The sequence below is a fragment of the Myxocyprinus asiaticus genome, chromosome 34, assembly GCF_019703515.2.
Source record: "Myxocyprinus asiaticus isolate MX2 ecotype Aquarium Trade chromosome 34, UBuf_Myxa_2, whole genome shotgun sequence".
Taxonomy (NCBI): domain Eukaryota; kingdom Metazoa; phylum Chordata; class Actinopteri; order Cypriniformes; family Catostomidae; genus Myxocyprinus; species Myxocyprinus asiaticus.
In genome coordinates, this window is record NC_059377.1 from 8,068,408 (window position 1) to 8,088,163 (window position 19,756).

Here is a 19,756-nt window from a genome sequence, read left to right on the forward strand (position 1 = left end):
GTAATGTCTGTAACGTCTCAAAAACAATTTTGATTAAAGAAAATCTGACTTTTTATAGCTTGGTATTATTTAACATTTCACAGCTTAGTACTGCTGTCCACATATGTGGACATCAAATTTTAGGAAATCTATTTGCTCTAGAATTTATTTATTTATTTATTTATTTTTTGCATGTTTATTAGGTGCTACTAGTTACAAATCAAAAAATTAAAAATGGACACAGCAGTCACGATCGGGTCTCAAGAGGTTAAAGCATGATTTTCAATCGCGTTACATTTAAACTGCTCAGTGGGGACTTTTAAACATTACAGACATTACAGCATCATTTTCTGTAAAGCTGCTTTGAAACAAAGTGTGTTGTGAAAAATGCTATACAAATAAAAATGACTTGACTTGATTCAAATGTTTAACTACTTTCTCAGTAGATAGTCTGATAAAAAGTAATTAAACTTAAAATAAAATTGCTTTAGAAAAGCAAAAACTGAATATGTAATGCTCAAAGCTCATGAAATTATGAATATACTATATATTGGTGACCATATTAATACCTGTCAATTTTTTTTTCTTTTATTTTTTTATTATTGTATTGATATTATTATGCCAGTGGCCAGCAGTCAGCCCCTTCAAACCCTTCAGAGAAGGGGTGACTAAATGGAGACGGAAAATGTATTTAAATTATGAAACATTCTTTCCCCTGTTTATTAAAAAATGTGTATGCATTTAAGGAATAAATTCATTAAAATACAATAATATACAACTTTAAAAACAACTAAAAATAACTGTAAACTACCTTAAATATCTTCACATCGTTTGTCCTGTTTGACTGAGTATCAAAACGCTTATTATTGCGTTGTAGCTCTACGTTACTGCATCCCTGTTCAGAGGAGATTTTAAAGGGTTCTGCAATTCATTTGTATTAGCAGAGTGACAGAAAATCTGACCAATCAAATGTGTTATTGGGAGGGGTAACGGGTTTATGCACTGCACACCAATGGATATGGCCAATACTAAAAGCAGATAATATCCGTGTTTTTTTTTGTTTTGTTTTTTTTTGTCTAATTTCAACAGTGAACTGATTTGATATTCAAATTTACTGCTGTATATTAAAATATGTACAACTAAACTTCTTAAAGCATGTAAAATTCTCCATTCTCCAACATTGTTAGATTTATAAAAAGCATATAAAAATGTCTAATAATCACTGTCGGTTAGCAGCCAAAACATTAAAACATGTATTAGCAATTGGTATACACTAAAATTCTATATTGGTGCATCCCTACTACAATTACAGGAACAAAGACACGAGGCACCGAGGATAGGCTATATCGTTGTACAGTATGGAATACAATACGATACAATGCCAACTAGTGGAATCATTGTAGAACAGCCTGTGTTTGTTTCATGAAAATAGACAAAGTTTTCTCAAATTTCATTAATCACTTTGGTAACACTTTACATTAATGTTTCCTTTGTTAAGGGGTTATAAAGGGGTTCATTAATGAATTATAATCATTTACAAATGCATTATAAATCACTGATATGCGGTTATAACTACATGAATAAAAAGGACGACTTTCATTGCAATACTTGCCAAATAGTGAGCATTTTATTACATTTTATAAATGCTTAATAAATACACATATTTTTATTAATCAAAACATAAAATGCCCTAATTCATGATTTATGCAAAAATAGATTATTATAATTTGATTAAAAGGAAGGATTGTGTCATTGTGCTACAGGCCGCTTTATTTAAATTTACTGTAATGTCTTGACTCACTTGTGTTGTCGCTTCCCTTTGACATACATTGATGTCAAAAGAATGATGCTACTGCGAGTGCTGTCCCAACTTACCTGGTCTTACTTACCTAAAGTCCTCTGCAAAAACACTTTATAGGTCTTCATGCTCATTCACAGCATATATCATATAATAACGTCTAATGGCCATTAAACTATACTGAACTTTATGTACATAGAGTAGGTTCCTAATGTTTGCAACTCCTAAATAAATGTATTATTATATGTGTCCACTTTAAATTAAGGTATATTTTTCATAAGTTACTAATGTCGAACAAGTGTTACTAAGCATTTATAACATGTGAGGTAAAATTACTCACTATTTGGCAAGTATTGCATGACAGTCATACTTTTTATTTATGTTGTTATAACCAATGTTGGGTGTAATTGGATTACAAAGTAGTTACTGTAATCTAATTAATTTTAGGCACTAAAAGTAGTGTAACACATTACATTTTGAATTCTTTAATCAGATTACAGGTACTGACTTTCAACGAAAGCATTACTTGGATTACAAATATTTCTAAAAAAAATATTATTTATGTGTATAGTATAGTATACTGATTATAATTTCAGAGAAAAAGTTAGTCATTTGTAGTGGATTACTTTTTTAAGTAACATACCCAACACTGGTTATAACTACATATCAGTAATTTATAATGCATTTGTAAAAGAGTTCATGGTCATTAATGAAACCCTTTACAAACCTTAACAACAGGAACATTAATGTAAAGTGTTCCCATAACTTTTTGGATTACTTTCTGTATGAATAATATATGAAAATATGCTCTGCCATAGTCTGCTGATTTATAGAATCAAGAGCTGAGGAGTACATTAACAGTGAATATTCTTACATAATTTGATTTGGAAAAATATGTGTTGTGAAAAGTACTATCCATATTAAAGCTGAATCAAGACAACCCCCCAAACCAAACACCAACAATTAGGGAGACACCCATAGATTATTTAACACTTTGAGGCTTTATTTACTCTTTACAATCTAGCGCCCTCTTGTGGTCATGTAATTAAATGGTTAACTTCATGTTTAACCAAAAGCCAACAAATTCAGCCACAGCTGCAGGATAAAGAAATTTAACACATGACATGCAGACACAGGGTCACATAGACAGGGTCTTTATAAAACAAATGACGATGACAGACAAATCTACTGCCACACAAAAACACACACACAGTGATACAGACAGACAGAGACTCACAGACATTGTGCGATTGTCTATTAATGTTATGGTGTTATAGACAAGCCAGACGTACTTTATTAGACCGTAAGGAGACGCGTCCTCCACAGCGAGCGCAGAACTTAGTTTGGCAATAAGAACAGACGTGGCCGCAGCCATCGGCAAACTTGGTTTTGTGGCAGATCCCACAAGTGGGCGAGTCGCTCTTCTGCTCTGGATTCTTTTGGGCCTCGTCCCCGATCTTCTTCACCTGGTCCTTGTACATCTCAAACTGCTGGTGCAACTTCCTGTGGAATGAAGAGAGGAAACTTTGGGATTGGGTCATTTAGAAGCAGGTGTAACCTTTAAAGGCTTGTCTGTGGTCAGTTGCATGCTGTTTATCAATACTGTAGATCAGGAAAAAAGTAAGGTTTCAAGAACTGCTCTAGGATGAGTCTGAGAATAATTCAACTGTTTAAAAGCTGCTTTCAGCATTTATCAGAATTATCATCAATAATAAGTTTCATGCCTAATATGCATTGGGGGAGACCAGGGCTTGTTCCCACACTTTTGTCTTCACATACTTTTTGCCATTGTGTGTGTGTGTGTGTGTATATATATATATATATATATATATATATATATATACAGTATATATAGAAAGATAGATAGATAGATAGATAGATAGATAGATAGATAGATGTACAGTACTGTGCAAAGGTCTTAGGCACATAAGATGTTTCACAAAAGCATTTGTCTTAAGATGGTTATTTATATCTGCTACTTTAGTGTGTCAATAGGAAATATAAATGTTATACTCCCAAACATTTCATTTTCAAATAGAATAGATTAGAATAGAAGAACAGGGAGCCCTGCAACAGATGGCATGGCCCTTACAGAGCCCCCCACTGAACATCGTGTCAGTCTGAGATTACATAAAGAGACAGAAGCAACTGAGACAGCCTAAATAGATAGAACAACTGTGGAGAATTCTCCAAGAAGCTTGGAACATCTTATCTGCCAACAACCAAGAAAAACTGTGTCCAGGTGTACCTAGGAGAATTGGTGATGTTTTAAAGGCAAAAATGTTCACACCAATATTGATTTAGCTCTTTTTCTGTTTACTGGACTTTGTATGACATTAAGTGATAAATTAAAACTATTTATGTCATAATTTCTTTAAGAAATCCTCACTTTGAAAGTTTTTCACAAGTGCCTAAAACTTTTGCACAGTACTGTGTGTGTGTGTATATATATATATATATATATATACATATATATACACACACACACAACTCCAATTCCCAAAAAGTTGGGACAGTATAAACAAAAAGGATTGATTTATAAATTTACTTCATACTAGACAACATTCTTCATGTTTTACCTAATCAACTGCATTGCTTTTTAAAGATATACGTTATTTCTGAAATTAATGCCTGCAACACGTTCCAAAAAAGTTGAGACAGGTGCAATTTAGGACTAATAACAATCTGACGAGTTGAAATAACAAGGTGATATGAAACAGGAGATGTTAAACAGGTGAGGCAATTGTGTTATAGCATCCAAGAAAGCCTAGTCCTTTATGAGCAAGGATGGGTCAAGGCTCACCAGTTTGCCAACAGATGCGGCAGAAAATAATCCAGCACTTTCAGAACAATGTTCCTCAATGACAAAATGGAAGTGTTCACCGAACAGTTAAGACTTTACTATGCAAAGCAGAAGCTCTACATCAACACTGTCCAGAAGCACTGCTGACTTTTCTGGGCTCAGTCTCATCTGAAATGGAAAGTAGAAAAGTGGAATCGTGTTTTGTGGTCCGACGAGTCCACACTTCAAATAGTTTTTGGGGAAAAAAGCCATCATGTTCTCTGGGCCAAAGAGGAGAAGGACCATCCAAGCTGTTATTAGCATCAGGTCCAAAAGCCAGTGTCTGTATGGGCCAGGAGTGTGTCAGTGTCCATGGCATGGGTAACTCGGCCAGCTGTGAGAACACCATGAATGCAGACAGATATGCACAAATTTTGGAGCAACATATGCTGCCATCCAGATGCCATCTTTTCCAGGGACGTCCCTGTATTTTCCAGCATGACAACTTCAAACCACACACTGCCCAGATTATTAAGTGCATGGCTGTGTAAGCAGAGAGTGTGGGTGCTAGATTGGCCTGCCTGCAGTCCTGACCATCTCCAATTGAGAATGTGTGGTGCATTATGAAGCGCAAAATATGGCAACGAAGACCCCGTACAATTGTGCAGCTGAAGACCTGTATAATGGATGAATGGGGGAAAATTAAACTTTTTAAACTTAAACTTGTGTCTTCAGTGCCTAAATGCTTAATAAGTGTAATTAGAAGAAATGGTGATGTTTCACAGTGGTAAACACTCGACTGTCCCAAATTTTGGAGCGTGTTGTAATCATCTGATTTGAAATGAGTGTATATTTTCAAAAAATCTATTAAATTCACAAGGTAAAACATCAAATAATGTGTTGTTGTAGTGCTTTCAATACAGCACAGGGTGAATAGAATTTATAAATCACTCCATTTTGTTTTTATTGTCATTTAGCATACTGTCCCAACTTGGAATTGGGGTTATTATATATATATATATATATATATATATATATATATATATATATATATATATATATATATATATATATATATATATTAATAATTGTTCATTATTAATAATTATAAAATTATTATTTAATAACATGTTATATTATAAATATACTTTTAAAATACATCATATTTAACAAAATAACTCCATAAAAATATTTCATAAAACAGCAAAAAAGGGAAAAAGTTTACAACTTTCTGTTAAAATCTACATTCATTATATAGTTGACCCTTCTCTTAATGAATGCCAGTGTGGTTTTATTATGTTCACTTGTGTTCACCAGTAGCTATCACAAAAATATGATGATATAGGCATTTTAGTTGGTGGACAGAATTCACAAAAATTATCCTAACTTATGGCAGTTTTGAAGTAGGGGTTTGAAACCATCATAGATAACCACTGCTAAAGAAAAGAAAACAAGAATGTGCCAACTAGTTTCGGTCTCCCTAACCTTAAAAAATAATTGTACTCATACTAATCACAAAAAACACTCAAGTTTTTATTTATTTTTATTTTTTTATTTATTATTTTTAATATTATTTAATAGTTAATAGGCCTAAAACCTAAGCTGTTTTTCTGCAAATCAGCATTGTGGTCCTTTAGGTTTAAAAGAGCACTGGTAAAATAAGCATGACTCTTAATAAGTTCTTTATTCAGTTGTAATAGCATTAATATAATAGGCTTTGCGCCCTGGGTTAATTCCTCATCTACATTCATCTGTCAAACCTCTTTAAATCGACAGTGACCATTGCAAGGATGTGTCTAATACTTTTAATAAGACTCGTAAGACACCAGACTGCTACAGTATGCCAGCTTGACATTTGCCAGATTTCTGCCTAATGCAGACAGACTCAATCAATAATCTATCCAGAGGAAGCGCTTACTCATCTGATGTGCATTGATCCAGAGGGCATTTTCCATTGTTTTCAAGTCATGTGGAACAGTGAAGTATGTGACAGGGAGGTTTTACATGCACTACTGATCATGATATTCGCTTCAGCCACAGAAAATCAATAGTGTCCACTCCTATGGCAAGCCATTTTAGCTTTTAATAATTCGCAGGACATGAATTGTTGATATCAACAATTCAGTTTTCACTAGTTAGAATTCTAATTCTTGATATCAAGAATGTAAGTTTCACTAGTGGAAATGCAAATTGTTGATATCAGTAATTACATTTCCACTAGTAAAAACATGAATTCTTGATATAAAAAATGACATCATCACTTGCAGAAATCACATTCTTGATATCAGAAATGGAATTTCAACTAGTAAAAACCATATTTCTTGATATCTGTGATTTAATTTTCACTAGTTGAATTTCACAATTACCTCTGATACTGTTGCAAGCCGAATTAACTTTTATACATTTGCAGAATATGAATTGTTGATATCAACAATTCAATTTTCACTAGTTAGAATTCTAATTCTTGATATCAAGAATGTAATTTTCACTAGTGGAAATGCAAATTGTTGATATAAGTAATTACATTTCCACTAGTAAAAACGTGAATTCTTGATATAAAAAATGACATCATCACTCGCAGAAATCACATTCTTGATATCAAAAATGGGATTTCAAATAGTAAAAACCCAAATTTTTTATATCTATAATTGAATTTTCACATGTAAAGTTTCACACAGATATGTTATTCACTTCAATTCAAAACACAATTATTGATATCAAAAATTCGTTTCTTACTAGTTGAAATTCCAATTTCACATATCAACAATTCTTTTCTTACTAGTAAAAATTAAATTTTTGATATCAAGAATGTAATCTCTACTAGTGGAAATGCCAGTTTTTTTATATCAACAATTGAATTCCAACTAATAAAAATGCTGATTTTTGATATCAGTAATTCCTTTTTCACTAGTGACCATTCTAATTTCTGATATCTGTAATGTAATTGTTACTAGTAAGAAAGTCTTGTTAGATATAATTAAATACACAACAAATTATTGATATCTGAAATCCACTTCCAGATATCAGAAATACCAAATGTAACATGTTGAAATTCAATTACTGATATAAAAAATTACCATTTTCACTTGTTTTACTTGTCACTTGTATCCTTTGCAACTAGTGAAAATAGAAATACTGATATCTTAAATGTGATTTTAACTAGTACAGATACTATTATTGATATCTAGAAATACAATTTTAACAGGTAAGAACAGCTATGGTAATGAGTTTATTAATATTAATGAGACCTGTTTTTCCCTTGAATCCACTTTTTCTACCAATAGTAGCAGGTTAAAAAATGGAGGGAGCCATTCCATGTGGGTAAAAACAGCTCGTTTTTTAGGTTTATTTGTACATTTCAGAAACAGAAAATGAGAATTCATTAAAAAAAAATATTTTTTGTCCATTGTTTAAAAAATCAATAAAAACAATATTAGATTTGCATATGTGGGTGGCACTGCAATGCCCCTTTCATCTGATTGGCCAACCCGTGCCATCTTCTACTGCCTTAATCCTTTTAGCCAGAATTACTGTTCATACCGCTCTGCATATTTGGCTCAATTTTAAATAACTATTGTCCCAAACTACCACTCACTGTAAACTACACATGCCGTACGCAGAAAAATCTTGTTGCTGGGCACAAACTGGTGATGTTGCGAGGTGTTGTCTCTAATGAATGATGCGTAAGAGATCACAAGCCACACCATATGCTGACTGGGAGTTTAGTCTCATATTTATATTATTTTTATATTGAATAAATAGTATGATACATTTGTCTTCATGATGTTTTTATAAATGTAATGGTGAATGGGATTAAGGGAGTACAGAAAGAGCAGGTGTAAATTTTATTCATTCCAACTAATATTTTATAAACTAAAACCTTCATGAATGCTGCAATATACTGCTCATTATTCATAAATAAGGGTCGTTGTGCAGTCCGCGTGTCGACAGAGTTACAGTCGGGACACCTTTTGTCCGAATAATTAGTCTTAGCTATAGTTTGATGGTTTTAAATGAGCATTTAAAATTGACATTGCTCTTTCATGCTTTTTCTGACATAAGAAACCAGTAATGAAAGAATCGCTCCCTAAACGCCTCCAACATCTGCTGCTGTCTGCCCATGGAAAAAGTCTTCTTTCCTGCTCAGCCAACATCGAGGAGGAATGGGTGTTGCAATAGCGCATAACATGAATGTTCTAGAATGCTAATATTGTACGTCTGTGTGTTACTGTATGGTAATAAAGTGCAAGAAGACAGCGCACATTTTTTTTTATAATAATGGGCGCACCCTTTCAACCAAAATTAGACTTGCATTTAATCCAAGCACAAACATTATGGAAATTCTCATTTATTTTTATGGAATGTATTAACCAAGCTTCAGATGGGGGTTCTTCTTATAGGCTAAAGATTGATATCAGGTTCACTGAAAAACAGGGGCATAGCAGTCATTTTAAAAGTGTGTGTGTGGGGGGGGACACTCGCACAGACCCAACACTTGCAGTGCAGTATTAATATATTACTGTATAATATAAGTATGATATAATATTATATTATATTAATATATACGTATTATATACATTTAATACGTATAGTATTTTAAAGATTCAAGTATTGCAAATTAAATGCAAAATTTTGCAAAATTAGTTGCAAAAATAAAGGGCATCTTGTGGAGCACTTGCTTCTGTTTCACACATGACAATAAAAGACTGAGCAAAAGCTGGTCCTGAATAAATTGTTTAATAAATTACAACAATGACAATTGTGCACGATTTAAATGTATCCAAGTGGCTCGAGTGTTTTGACTATGTTCACCAAAATTCATTCAGATCCATTTAATGATTCGTTCAGTGACCATTTCTGGTGATGCCAGAAAGTGGTGACAAATGAGTGTCTTGTGTGAAATGAGTTAGTCACTGAATCAACGATTAAAATAACATTTTAATCCTTTAACATTTGTATGTCTACAGGCCTACAAAGAGACTTTAGAGGTTTTAAGTATTATAAGAACAAAGCAAATCTATCATTTCCCTACAGTTTTTGAGCTGCTGAGCATGACTTTTATCAAAAGACAACAATAATAGTCTTATAATAATTATAATGAGTTTCAATAATGTCTGTATGTTTTTTATGTATAAAAAAGTGTCTACATATCTATTCACTTTAGTAAAAAAGTGTTCTAAGAACACAGCAGATCTATCTTTTTTCCTACAGTTTGTTGACTGCACACCAACATAGAGATAAAAAAACAGCTGATATTGAAAATAGCTTTACATATTTAACACCGATCTAGCAATCTGCTTAAATTGGAACAAACAACTGATCAAACTATTACCTCACAAACATAAAGTAAAAAATAACTTAATGAAGACTCTGATATAAATGCTGATATAAACTCCACTTACAATGTGTGCTTAAAAGATGGATTGTCCTATGTTTTTGTTTTTTCTGCAACACATTTCACGTAATGCTGCCAATCAAGAATGATATACCGATACATTACTCTCGTTTGTGTTTTCCTCATCTCTAGATTATTAATTTAGATCAACATCAATGCTAATAAAAACACAAGTTTAAATTATCATTGTTAAAAGCAACTTTGTAGAAATGAATGGAGCCGCGTTGATTAGACTGTCTGACTGACCGCCTATTATGTAAGGGTTGTTTTGGCTCATAAAAGTCACCTGTGATTGGCTGGATGGTCGCTCAATCAGCATGTAACAATTACATTACAGATATCAGAAATTAAAATTGTCACTAGTGAAAACTTATTCTTATTTTTACTAGTTGGAATTCAATTGTTGAAATCAAAAATGGGCATTTCCACTAGTAGAAATTACATTCTTGATATCAAAAATTATATATTTACTAGTAAGAAAAGAATTGTTGATACGTATGTGAAATTGGACTTTCAACTAGTAAGAAACGAATTTTTGATATCAATAATTGTGTTTTGAATTGAAGTGAATAACATATCTGTGTGAAACGTTACTAGTGAAAATTCAATTATAGATATAAAAAATTTGGGTTTTTACTAGTTGATATCAAGAATGTAATTTCTGCGAGTGATTATGTCATTTTTTATTTCAAGAATTCATGTTCTTACTAGTGGAAATGTAATTACTGATATCAACCATTTGCATTTCTACTAGTGAAAATTACATTCTTGATATCAAGAATTTGCATTCTAACTAGTGAAAACTGAATTGTTGATATCAACAATTCATATCCTGCAAATGAATAAAAGCTAAAACGGCTTGCCATACACTCCGAGACTATTGGACACTCTTTCCACAAGAGTACATGAATATCAAGTGTAATTAGTCACGTGTGGTTTATGAAATAAGTGTGTCAAGTGATCACATACAACTGGCTTGATTGAAAAAACAGTCCATCCAAAATAACTTCAGAATGTACATCTTCAGTTTGAGCATCTGAGGCATGCTCCTGATTACCACAGCAAATGATTTTAACAAAAATCACATGTACAGTAATGCACTTACAATGGAAATCTATGGGGCAAGACATTCAGCAACAAACCACTCACTATACAGACACTTATTAGACCACCATACTGGTTTTGCTTGACCTACTTGGACTAAAGACACTTCTAGCAGTATAGGAGGTGGGTAGAGAGGATACCTACTAAGTGAAGCCCCTGTACTGTACTTACGCCTTTGGCTCCTCCTCACTGGGGGATTTTGACAGGGGCTGAAGAACATTACTAACCATCTCAGTGATTCCACTGAAAGGGTTCCACCTGTTCAGACAAGCATAGCAACATCAAGAGAACTGCAGAACCCATTCCTCAGTATTCTCTTTGTTCCTATAAATGTTAACCTTAGCTGGGATTGCACCGTAGCTTGACTCAAGAAAACATTGCAAACACTTGTTGAAATGAACCACTGTTTATGCAGGCCAATGGCAGCACTTTTTAATCAGACTCCCAGATTACATTTTATTTCTGTAATAAAAATCTGATAAATCTTATTAATTTGCAGAGTTAGGGAATGTTAGTTTCAAAAACAATGTTTTATTAATGCATTACTCATAACGAAAATAACCGATTACCATTTATGTGTAAGGAAAGTAGCGTATTAGTTACAAATTAGTGCTGTCAGTTTAACACTTGGCTCTCATTCTCACAGAATGAGAGACGCTCACATGACACGTTCTTGAAAGCTGGACGAAGCACAACATAATGCAGGAATCTCGAGACTTGATTCTCAAAGTACTTGACATGACACAGCATCTTTTGATGTTGAAAACCAGTGAGATGCTTCAAAACCGCCCGTCTATCTCAAATGTACATAGACTGACAATTAAAAATACAGAAGACTAGGAAACGTAGAAACACATCCTGTGAGAACAGGACAGATTGACAAACTCAATAGCAATATGGATTGTTGTCGACTGTAGGCTTATGTTTAACGATATGAGAATAAAACAAGCAATATATTGACTTCTATAGTCACTTTTTGTATTGTCTAATCAATTTTTCAGAAAATTAATTACACTAAATTAATGTGGTAAACAGACAGCTCTTATATTGCTATATATACATATATATTTAGGGACCTTTCTTAGCAAATATTGATATGGGATTAATTGTGATTAATTCGAATAATTAAAGGGATTGTTCACCCAAAAATGAAAATTATCTCATCATTTACTCACCCTCATGTCATCCCAGATGTGTATGACTTTCTTTCTTCTGCTGAACACAAACAAAGATTTTTATGAGAATATTTAAACTCTTTTGGTCCATACAATGCAAGTGAATGCTGATCAGAACTTTGAAGCTTAAAAAGCACATAAAGGCAGCAGAAAAGTAATTCATAAGACTCCAGTGGTTAAATCTAAATCTTCAGAAGCAATATGATAGATGTGGGTGAGAAACAGATCAAAAGTTATTTTTTACTATAAATTCTTCTCTCTTCCCAGTAAGTGGCAATATGCACAAAGAATGCAAATCACTAAAAACAAAAGAAGAAGAACATGAAATTAAAAGTGGAGATTTATTATAAAAAAGGACTTAAATATTGGTCTGTTTCTCACTCACACTTATCGTATCGCTTCTGAAGAAATGGATTTAACAAATGGAGTCATATGGATTACTTTTATGCTGCCTTTATGTGCTTTTGGAGCTTTAAAATTTTGGCACCCATTCACTTGCACTGTATGGACCTACAGAGCTGAAATATTCTCCTAAAGATCTTTGTTTGTGTTCTGCAAAAAAAAAAAAGAAAAAAATGTCAAATGACAGACAGCGTTTGGAAATATCTGTCAATGTTTTTCAAATTTGGTAAATGATAAATGACGTTAAAGCAACCTCTGGTTGCTACCCATAGAACGAGTTTCATCTAATAAAGCATATTTTCGCAGTTGAAACATATATATGTTTCAAACAAAAACAGACATATCTCAATATTAAAAAGATTTTGGCCCAATGTTTGCCTTTTTTAAATGATTAGGATAATAAGCAATTGTTCAGGAATAATTAATAAATGAGGTGTTGTTCAATTTCTGCAACAACAGTCAGGCTAGGTTAACAGTAAGTCCGTAGTTTGGAAAAAGGTATTGTACCTAAAAAAAAGAAGAAAATTCTGTTATCTACTCACACTCATGACATTTCAAACCTGTCTGACTTTCTACCCATGGTGGAACACAAAAAAAAGTTTTCTCTTAATGTTCTGGCTGCTCTTTTCCATCCAATGAAAGTGAATGAGGACTGGAGCTGTGAAGCTCCAAAAAGGACAAAAGAGTAAAAGTATAAATATCATTGAAGTATGATAAACTAGTCTGTACTTATGCGGCAAGTCCTCTGAAGTCATACGATAGCTTTGAGGAACAGACTGAAATTTAAATCGTATTTCACTTGAAATTTTGTACTCTGACCATTTCAGATCTGCTGTTTATAATACACACAAGAACTTTGAGTGTTAAACCATATAAAGAAAAGAACAGGGAGAAGTAACAGCATACAAATTTAGTTGGTTCTCGTATGTATCGTCTATGTACTAGGTTTGAATGTAAAGGAGCGTGAAGGATAGTTGTGAAATGGAGGCAGGAGGGCAAGATTATCAGTTAATAACAACTTACATTTTTGTGTTTTCCGCACACAAAGCTATCGAATTGTATGACTTAGAATATATAGGACAAGTTGTATGGACTATTTTATGTATTTCTTACATGTATTTCTTTGTCCTTTTTGGAGTTTCACAGCCCCAGTCTCCTTCCACTTTCATTGTATGGAAAAAAGCAGCTTAGACATTCTGCAAAACATCTCCCTTTGTGATCCATGGAGGAAAGAAAGTCATCAGGTTTGGAAAAACAAGAGGAGTTATTGATGACAGAACTTTCCTTTAAGTTCTGTCCTACTCGGAATATTAGCAAATGTAAAAAGGAATTCCTAATATTAGAATAGTTCACCAAGGATAAACCTGCATATACAGTGGATTTCAGAGATCATTAGTGCATTAGCAATAACTAAAGACAAATCATAGAAATAACAGTATAAGAAGTAGGGATGGAGAAAGAAACCACGATACAAAAACAGGTGAGTTTGAAAGAAATGATGACAACAGTTCTGTATTACTGAAACATTGTGAGGAAGAACACTTGTCTAGTGTAAATATGGGTCACTATAGCAACACAGACATTATGCTACTATGTGTACAAGCCCAGAGGTTAGTAGGGTAAGAAAGTATGAGCAGTTTGAATAAATGAGAAACCGCTGTATTAAAAGAATAGCTCACTCAAAAAACTTTTATTCTGTCGTATGTTGTTCCGAACTCGTATGACATTCTTCTTTCATAGAACACAAAAGGAGAAATTCTGTAAACTGCGCTGGTCGCTTTTTTTATGCAATTACAATAAATAGGCTTTTGAGGCTGTCAAGCTTTCCAGTGAGTTGTTATTTAGAAAATTATTACTGAGCCAGTGATCTGAACTCGAGAACCAGATCAACCCAATTTGTGAACGCATCATTCAGACTGCTTTTGTCAAGATTTGCAGTAAATAATGACTTAAATTTCTGTCTGGGCTTCCTGTTAGGTGAGCAATGGAGTAGGACGTAACTTTGAACAATCCTGCAGAATTAATTAATATTTCAACATTTCGGTATATTTGCATCTACTACCCAGTGTCTACGTGTCATTTAATTATTTTTTAGCATAAACCCCACGGCATGTGTATTGAAGGATGAAGAATAAAACATGTAAAGGAGCTACTGCACCGACATCGCAACAGCGGCCTGCTCTTTTCGCTGCGCCCACGACTCCTCGTACCTCAACCAGTCCAGATGTGCAAAATGAGTGTCAAGTGGCATCGAATAATACAGCGGATCTTAAGACTGAGCTACTATCGTCCCTATGCACTGAGATTGCAGAAATATTGCGTTTAGAATTGATTTGTCGACTATTAAGTGTGAGCTACAGGCCATAAAAGTAGGATTCTCTAACAGCATGGTCACTGTGCAGGCTGACGTGGCAACTCTGAAAAGCACGGTAAAGGACATGGAACAGTCTCTATCAACCTGCTCTGATGATGTCACCATGATTCAAGAGAAAGTAGAGTTGCTCTCCACGGAAGTGAAGAGATTGGAAAATAAATGCAAAGACCTTGCAGCTAGATCTCACCGTAATAAAATCAGAATCGTGGGAGTCCCGGAAGAGAAGCCCTCCGCCACTTTGGCGGTCTCGAGGCTACTCAAGGAAGCATTTAAATGGGACAAAGAGATCGTTGTTGACAGATCGCATCACATGCTGCAGCCGAAGACTAAACCTAATGAGTGACAAGACTACATTATCATTCGGACTGCGGTGACATCTTACAACAAGTGAGGGAAGCTAGACACTTCAAGATTGGAGACATGAGTTTAAGCATCTTCCCCGATCTCACAGCTAAAGTGGCTCATACCTGTGCGGCATTCGGTGACGTGCGTCGGAAGCTTTGCGAGATCCCTGGGGTCAAGTTTGATTTTCTTCATCCAGCCCACTTGCGTGTCACGCATAATGGCCTAGAGAAGCTGTTCGATCTACCAGAAGAGGTCAAAGCTTATATCAAGACATTGTTATCACAGGATGCCGGATTAAACGCTTCATGAACACTGTAAATGCAAGTGGAAATTCACTTGGTGTGTGGATTAGAACTTTTGCATATGTGATATTGTGAACACTTTAAATTATTCATATGGCTCACTTGTGGACATAAGAAGATGGCTCGTATGTTTATTGACTACTTTCATGTGAGCATTCAAGTGGGATGAGTTAGGTAGCCTGATTGCCTTCCAGCTTGTCTGGTAGATTTGGACGTTTATATTGTTAATTTACACTATTCAAAATGTTCTTGGTTCTAACATTGAGTTTTGTTAACACTGATTAAAAATACAAGTATAGAGGTTGATTTGTTTTAGCTAGTTACTTTCATTTTCTGGTCACACTTTATATTAGGTGGCATTAACTACTACGTACTAACATTAAATACATACAAGACTATGTATTTACTGTGTAACTGCTTGTTGTTCTGCAAATTCCCACAACTGCTGCTACTGAGGTTGAGGTATGGGTAGGTTTAGGAGTAAGGGTAGGATTAGGATTAGGGGTTAGTGTTAGGTTTTGGGGTAAGGGTTGGGTTTGGGGTAAAGTTAACAGTGTAATTACAAATGTAATGAAATGCAGATACATTAAATGTAATTACAATGCAACAACATGTATGTAGATAATAAGTACATTGTATCAAACAGTTAAGTACATAGTAGTTAAGGCAACCTAATATAAAGTGGGTCCAATTTTCCTTAATATTTTATTTATCTATTTTTATTAGAAGTGTTAATTACCTTGTTAGAGGATAAACTGTGTTGTTTTAATATCTGAATTTCAGTTCCTAGATACTTGACATTATAGTCTGCAGGGCACCACCTGCTGTTTGTGCCCTGATTATCTTGAATACTGAAGGGTTATGGCTCCCTCTGGACCCGTTCGCACATCATTTGGGGATTCAGGCACTGGACGTGCATTCTTTTCTGCCTGGGTGTGTTGTTTTTTCATCAGTTTATACCAGAGAGGAATAGGCCAACATTGTAAATGACTAACACTGTTGGCAACTTGAAAAACCCAGATATAGGCTCCATCAGATTTCTAAGATGGAATGTTAAGGGTATGGGCAACCCTGTTAAAAGATCTAAGATTTTTTCCCATTTTCTACAGGAGACACATTTAAGAAATCAGGACCATATGAGGTTGAAGGGCTCATGGGTGGGTGACATGTTTCATTCCAATTTCAACACTAAAAAGCCAGAGGGGTTGCGATTTTAATTAATAAAAGAGTTCATTTTTCTGCTTCTAGGGTTATAGCAGATAAAAAAGGAAGATATTTGATTATTGAAGGCATGTTTATGCAAAATCCAGTACTTTTAGTAAATGTTTATGCACCAAACTTTGATGAACCCAATTTTACAAACAGATTATTTGAAATTCTTCCTTCTTTGAATAGTCATTTGATGATTTTTGCTGCAGATCTGAACTGTGTAGTTGATCCTGCTCTAGATCGTTCTTATCCCCAGACACTGACTCCTTCATCTATGTCCAGATCAGTAGCAGAGTTTATGGCAAGCAATGGATACACTGATCCTTGGAGATATTACAACACTTAGGCCAAGGCATTCTCTTTTTTTTTTCACAAGTACATCAGACATACTCCCATATTGATTATTTTTTTGTAGATGGCAGTCTTATTTCTGAAGTTACTTCTGTTAGTTATCATGCTATTGTTATTGTAATATATGGGCTTATTTGTTATTAACCAGAGACACTGTTTCCATTGGTTGTTCTGTATGTCAGTCACGCCCACTTGACAGGTATGTGAAATGCCTAAGTATGTGTATATGGTTGAGTTGAGTTCTGCAAGTAAATCAGTGAGTTAAATGCATTCCAGTGTCCCGTCATGATTTCTTAAAAGCACCCCGTAACATGGAAATATATTACAGTGGCAACGAGGATTGAAATCGGACATGAGATAGACTGTTACGCTGAACAAGAAATAAGTTACAACGGTGCACTTGTTATGTAAAAGGAACGAGGCATGACATGGATTACACAGCTAACAGGTGTGCGAGCATTGTGGTGGTGCAGGTCGGCTGGGTGGATGAGTACAGAGAGTCAAGGGAAGACTTTGAATCCTACCCGGAGCGTTTTGAACAGTGGATGCTAGCCAATGATGCCGCAACTGAGAAAAAGGTCAGCATTTTTCTCTCAGTTATCGGCATGGAAACTTATAGACTGTTGAGAAATTTGGTCACGCCGACGAAACCAAGCTCCATGTCGTATGATGAGCTAAAAGCTTTGCTTTTACCACATTACAGACCACAGCCACTGGTTATTGCAGAACGATTTCGCTTCCAGAAACGGAACCAAAAATAGGGTGAGTCAGTGGCAGATTATGTTGTGGCTTTGAGACAATTATCAGTTAATTGTGCTTTTGGACAGTATTTGGGAGATGCATTAAGAGACAGATTTATGAGTGGACTAAATTCAGAATCAATGCAATGCAAATTGCTGTGTCAGAAAGACTTAACGTTCAATCAGGCAGGCGAAATTGCATCATCAATGGAGTTGGCCTCAAGGAACACGCTTGAATTTGAAGGAAAGACAAAGGATGCGCCATCGGTGAATGCAGTGCGAGAAGCAAAATCTTTTCCTAAGAGGGGGAAAGGGCAGTTAAAAAGCAGTATGGATTTTTCAAAGGGGAAATTCCAAAAAAATGAGCTCAAACAATAAAATACCAGAAAATGTTACAGGTGTGCAGGGAAGCATTTGCCCAGGGACTGTAGATTCAAAAATTGAAAATGTCATGTGTGCAGTAAAATAGGACACATTGCCAGAGCCTGCAGAACCAAAAGATCTACTGTACAGACTCAATATGTGGAAGCTTGAAGTGGCAGTAAAATAAGGGAGGATGAGACTGAACTTTTTGGTGTCTATACAGTGTACTCAGCATCAAATGGAACCAATGGAATTACATTGAATGTGAAACTGGATGGTAAAGACCTGGACATGCAATTAGACACCGGGGCTGCAGTGTCACTGATTACAGAACAGTCTTACAAGGTGGCATTGTCACACCTGCCATTGAACAAAACAAGCCTTCAGCTAACCACCTACTCAGGTGAGAGGATTCCATTGCTTGGATATGTGAATGTGCCAGTGCAGTATGAAAATCAGAATGTGACGTTGCCTTTGATAATTGTAAAAGGAAACAGGCCTTCCTTACTGGGCCGAAATTGGCTTGAGAAAATTCAGTTAAATTGGCAGAACATTTTCACAGTTGAAAAAGCTGAGGTGACTGATGACCCAGCTGTAAAATCAGTGCTGCAGTGACACCCAGAGATGTTCTCAGACGAGCTAGTGCAATAAAAGTGTTCCAAGCTACCATTTGAATCAAATGCAAAACACATTTTTCAGAAAGCTAGACCAGTTCCTTATGCTCTAAGAGAAGCAGTGGCAAATGAGCTAGAGAGACTAGCATAATCTCAAAGGTTGAGAGGAGTGAATGGGCAGCACCCATTGTAGTTGTTCCAAAAAGTGACAAGTCCATCCGCATATGTGGTGATTACAAAGTCACTATAAATCAGAATCTGGATGAGGAGACCCACCCATTGCCAAACACAGAGGACTTGTTTGGATTTTGGCAGGAGGGACATTGTTCAATAAACTAGATCTGGCACATGCTTACCAGCAACTGAAATTGGATGCTGATTCAGAGAAATAACTTACCATAAATACTCACCGGGCATCTCAGTTATAGGGTTGCTAGTGCTCCCTCAATTTTCCAAGCAGTCATGGATCAACTATTACAGGTACTGGACCATGTCACATGTTTTCTGGATGACATCCTTATCACGGCCAGCTCAAAAGAGGAGCACATCAGCAGGCTGGATGGGGTGCTTACCAGACTTGAGAGATATGGACTAAGAGTCAAAATCTCAAAGTGTAAATTCATGCAAAGTAGTGTGGAGTATCTAGGACACCGCATAGACAAGGAGGGGTTGCATCCTACTGAAGAAAAGGTTGCCGCAATTATCAATACACCTAAACCAAACAATGTCATTGAATGATGGTCATTCCTGGGTTTACTCAGTTATTATGGCAGTTTTCTCCAGAACTTGTCCAGCCTACTCCAGCTGTTGCATATCCTGTTGA

General features: G+C 35.1%; 1 protein-coding gene across 1 annotated transcript in view; it reads right to left on the reverse strand.

The window, feature by feature from the left end:
- rims2b (regulating synaptic membrane exocytosis 2b) overlaps positions 1-19,756 on the reverse strand; it is a 217,071-nt gene that overhangs the window by 180,839 nt on the left and 16,476 nt on the right. The window contains exons 4-5 of the mRNA XM_051670284.1: positions 11,230-11,316; positions 3,070-3,280 (exon numbers count right to left, since the gene is read on the reverse strand). Coding sequence (XP_051526244.1) covers positions 3,070-3,280; positions 11,230-11,316 — 298 coding nt within the window. The remainder of the gene's footprint in view (positions 1-3,069; positions 3,281-11,229; positions 11,317-19,756) is intronic.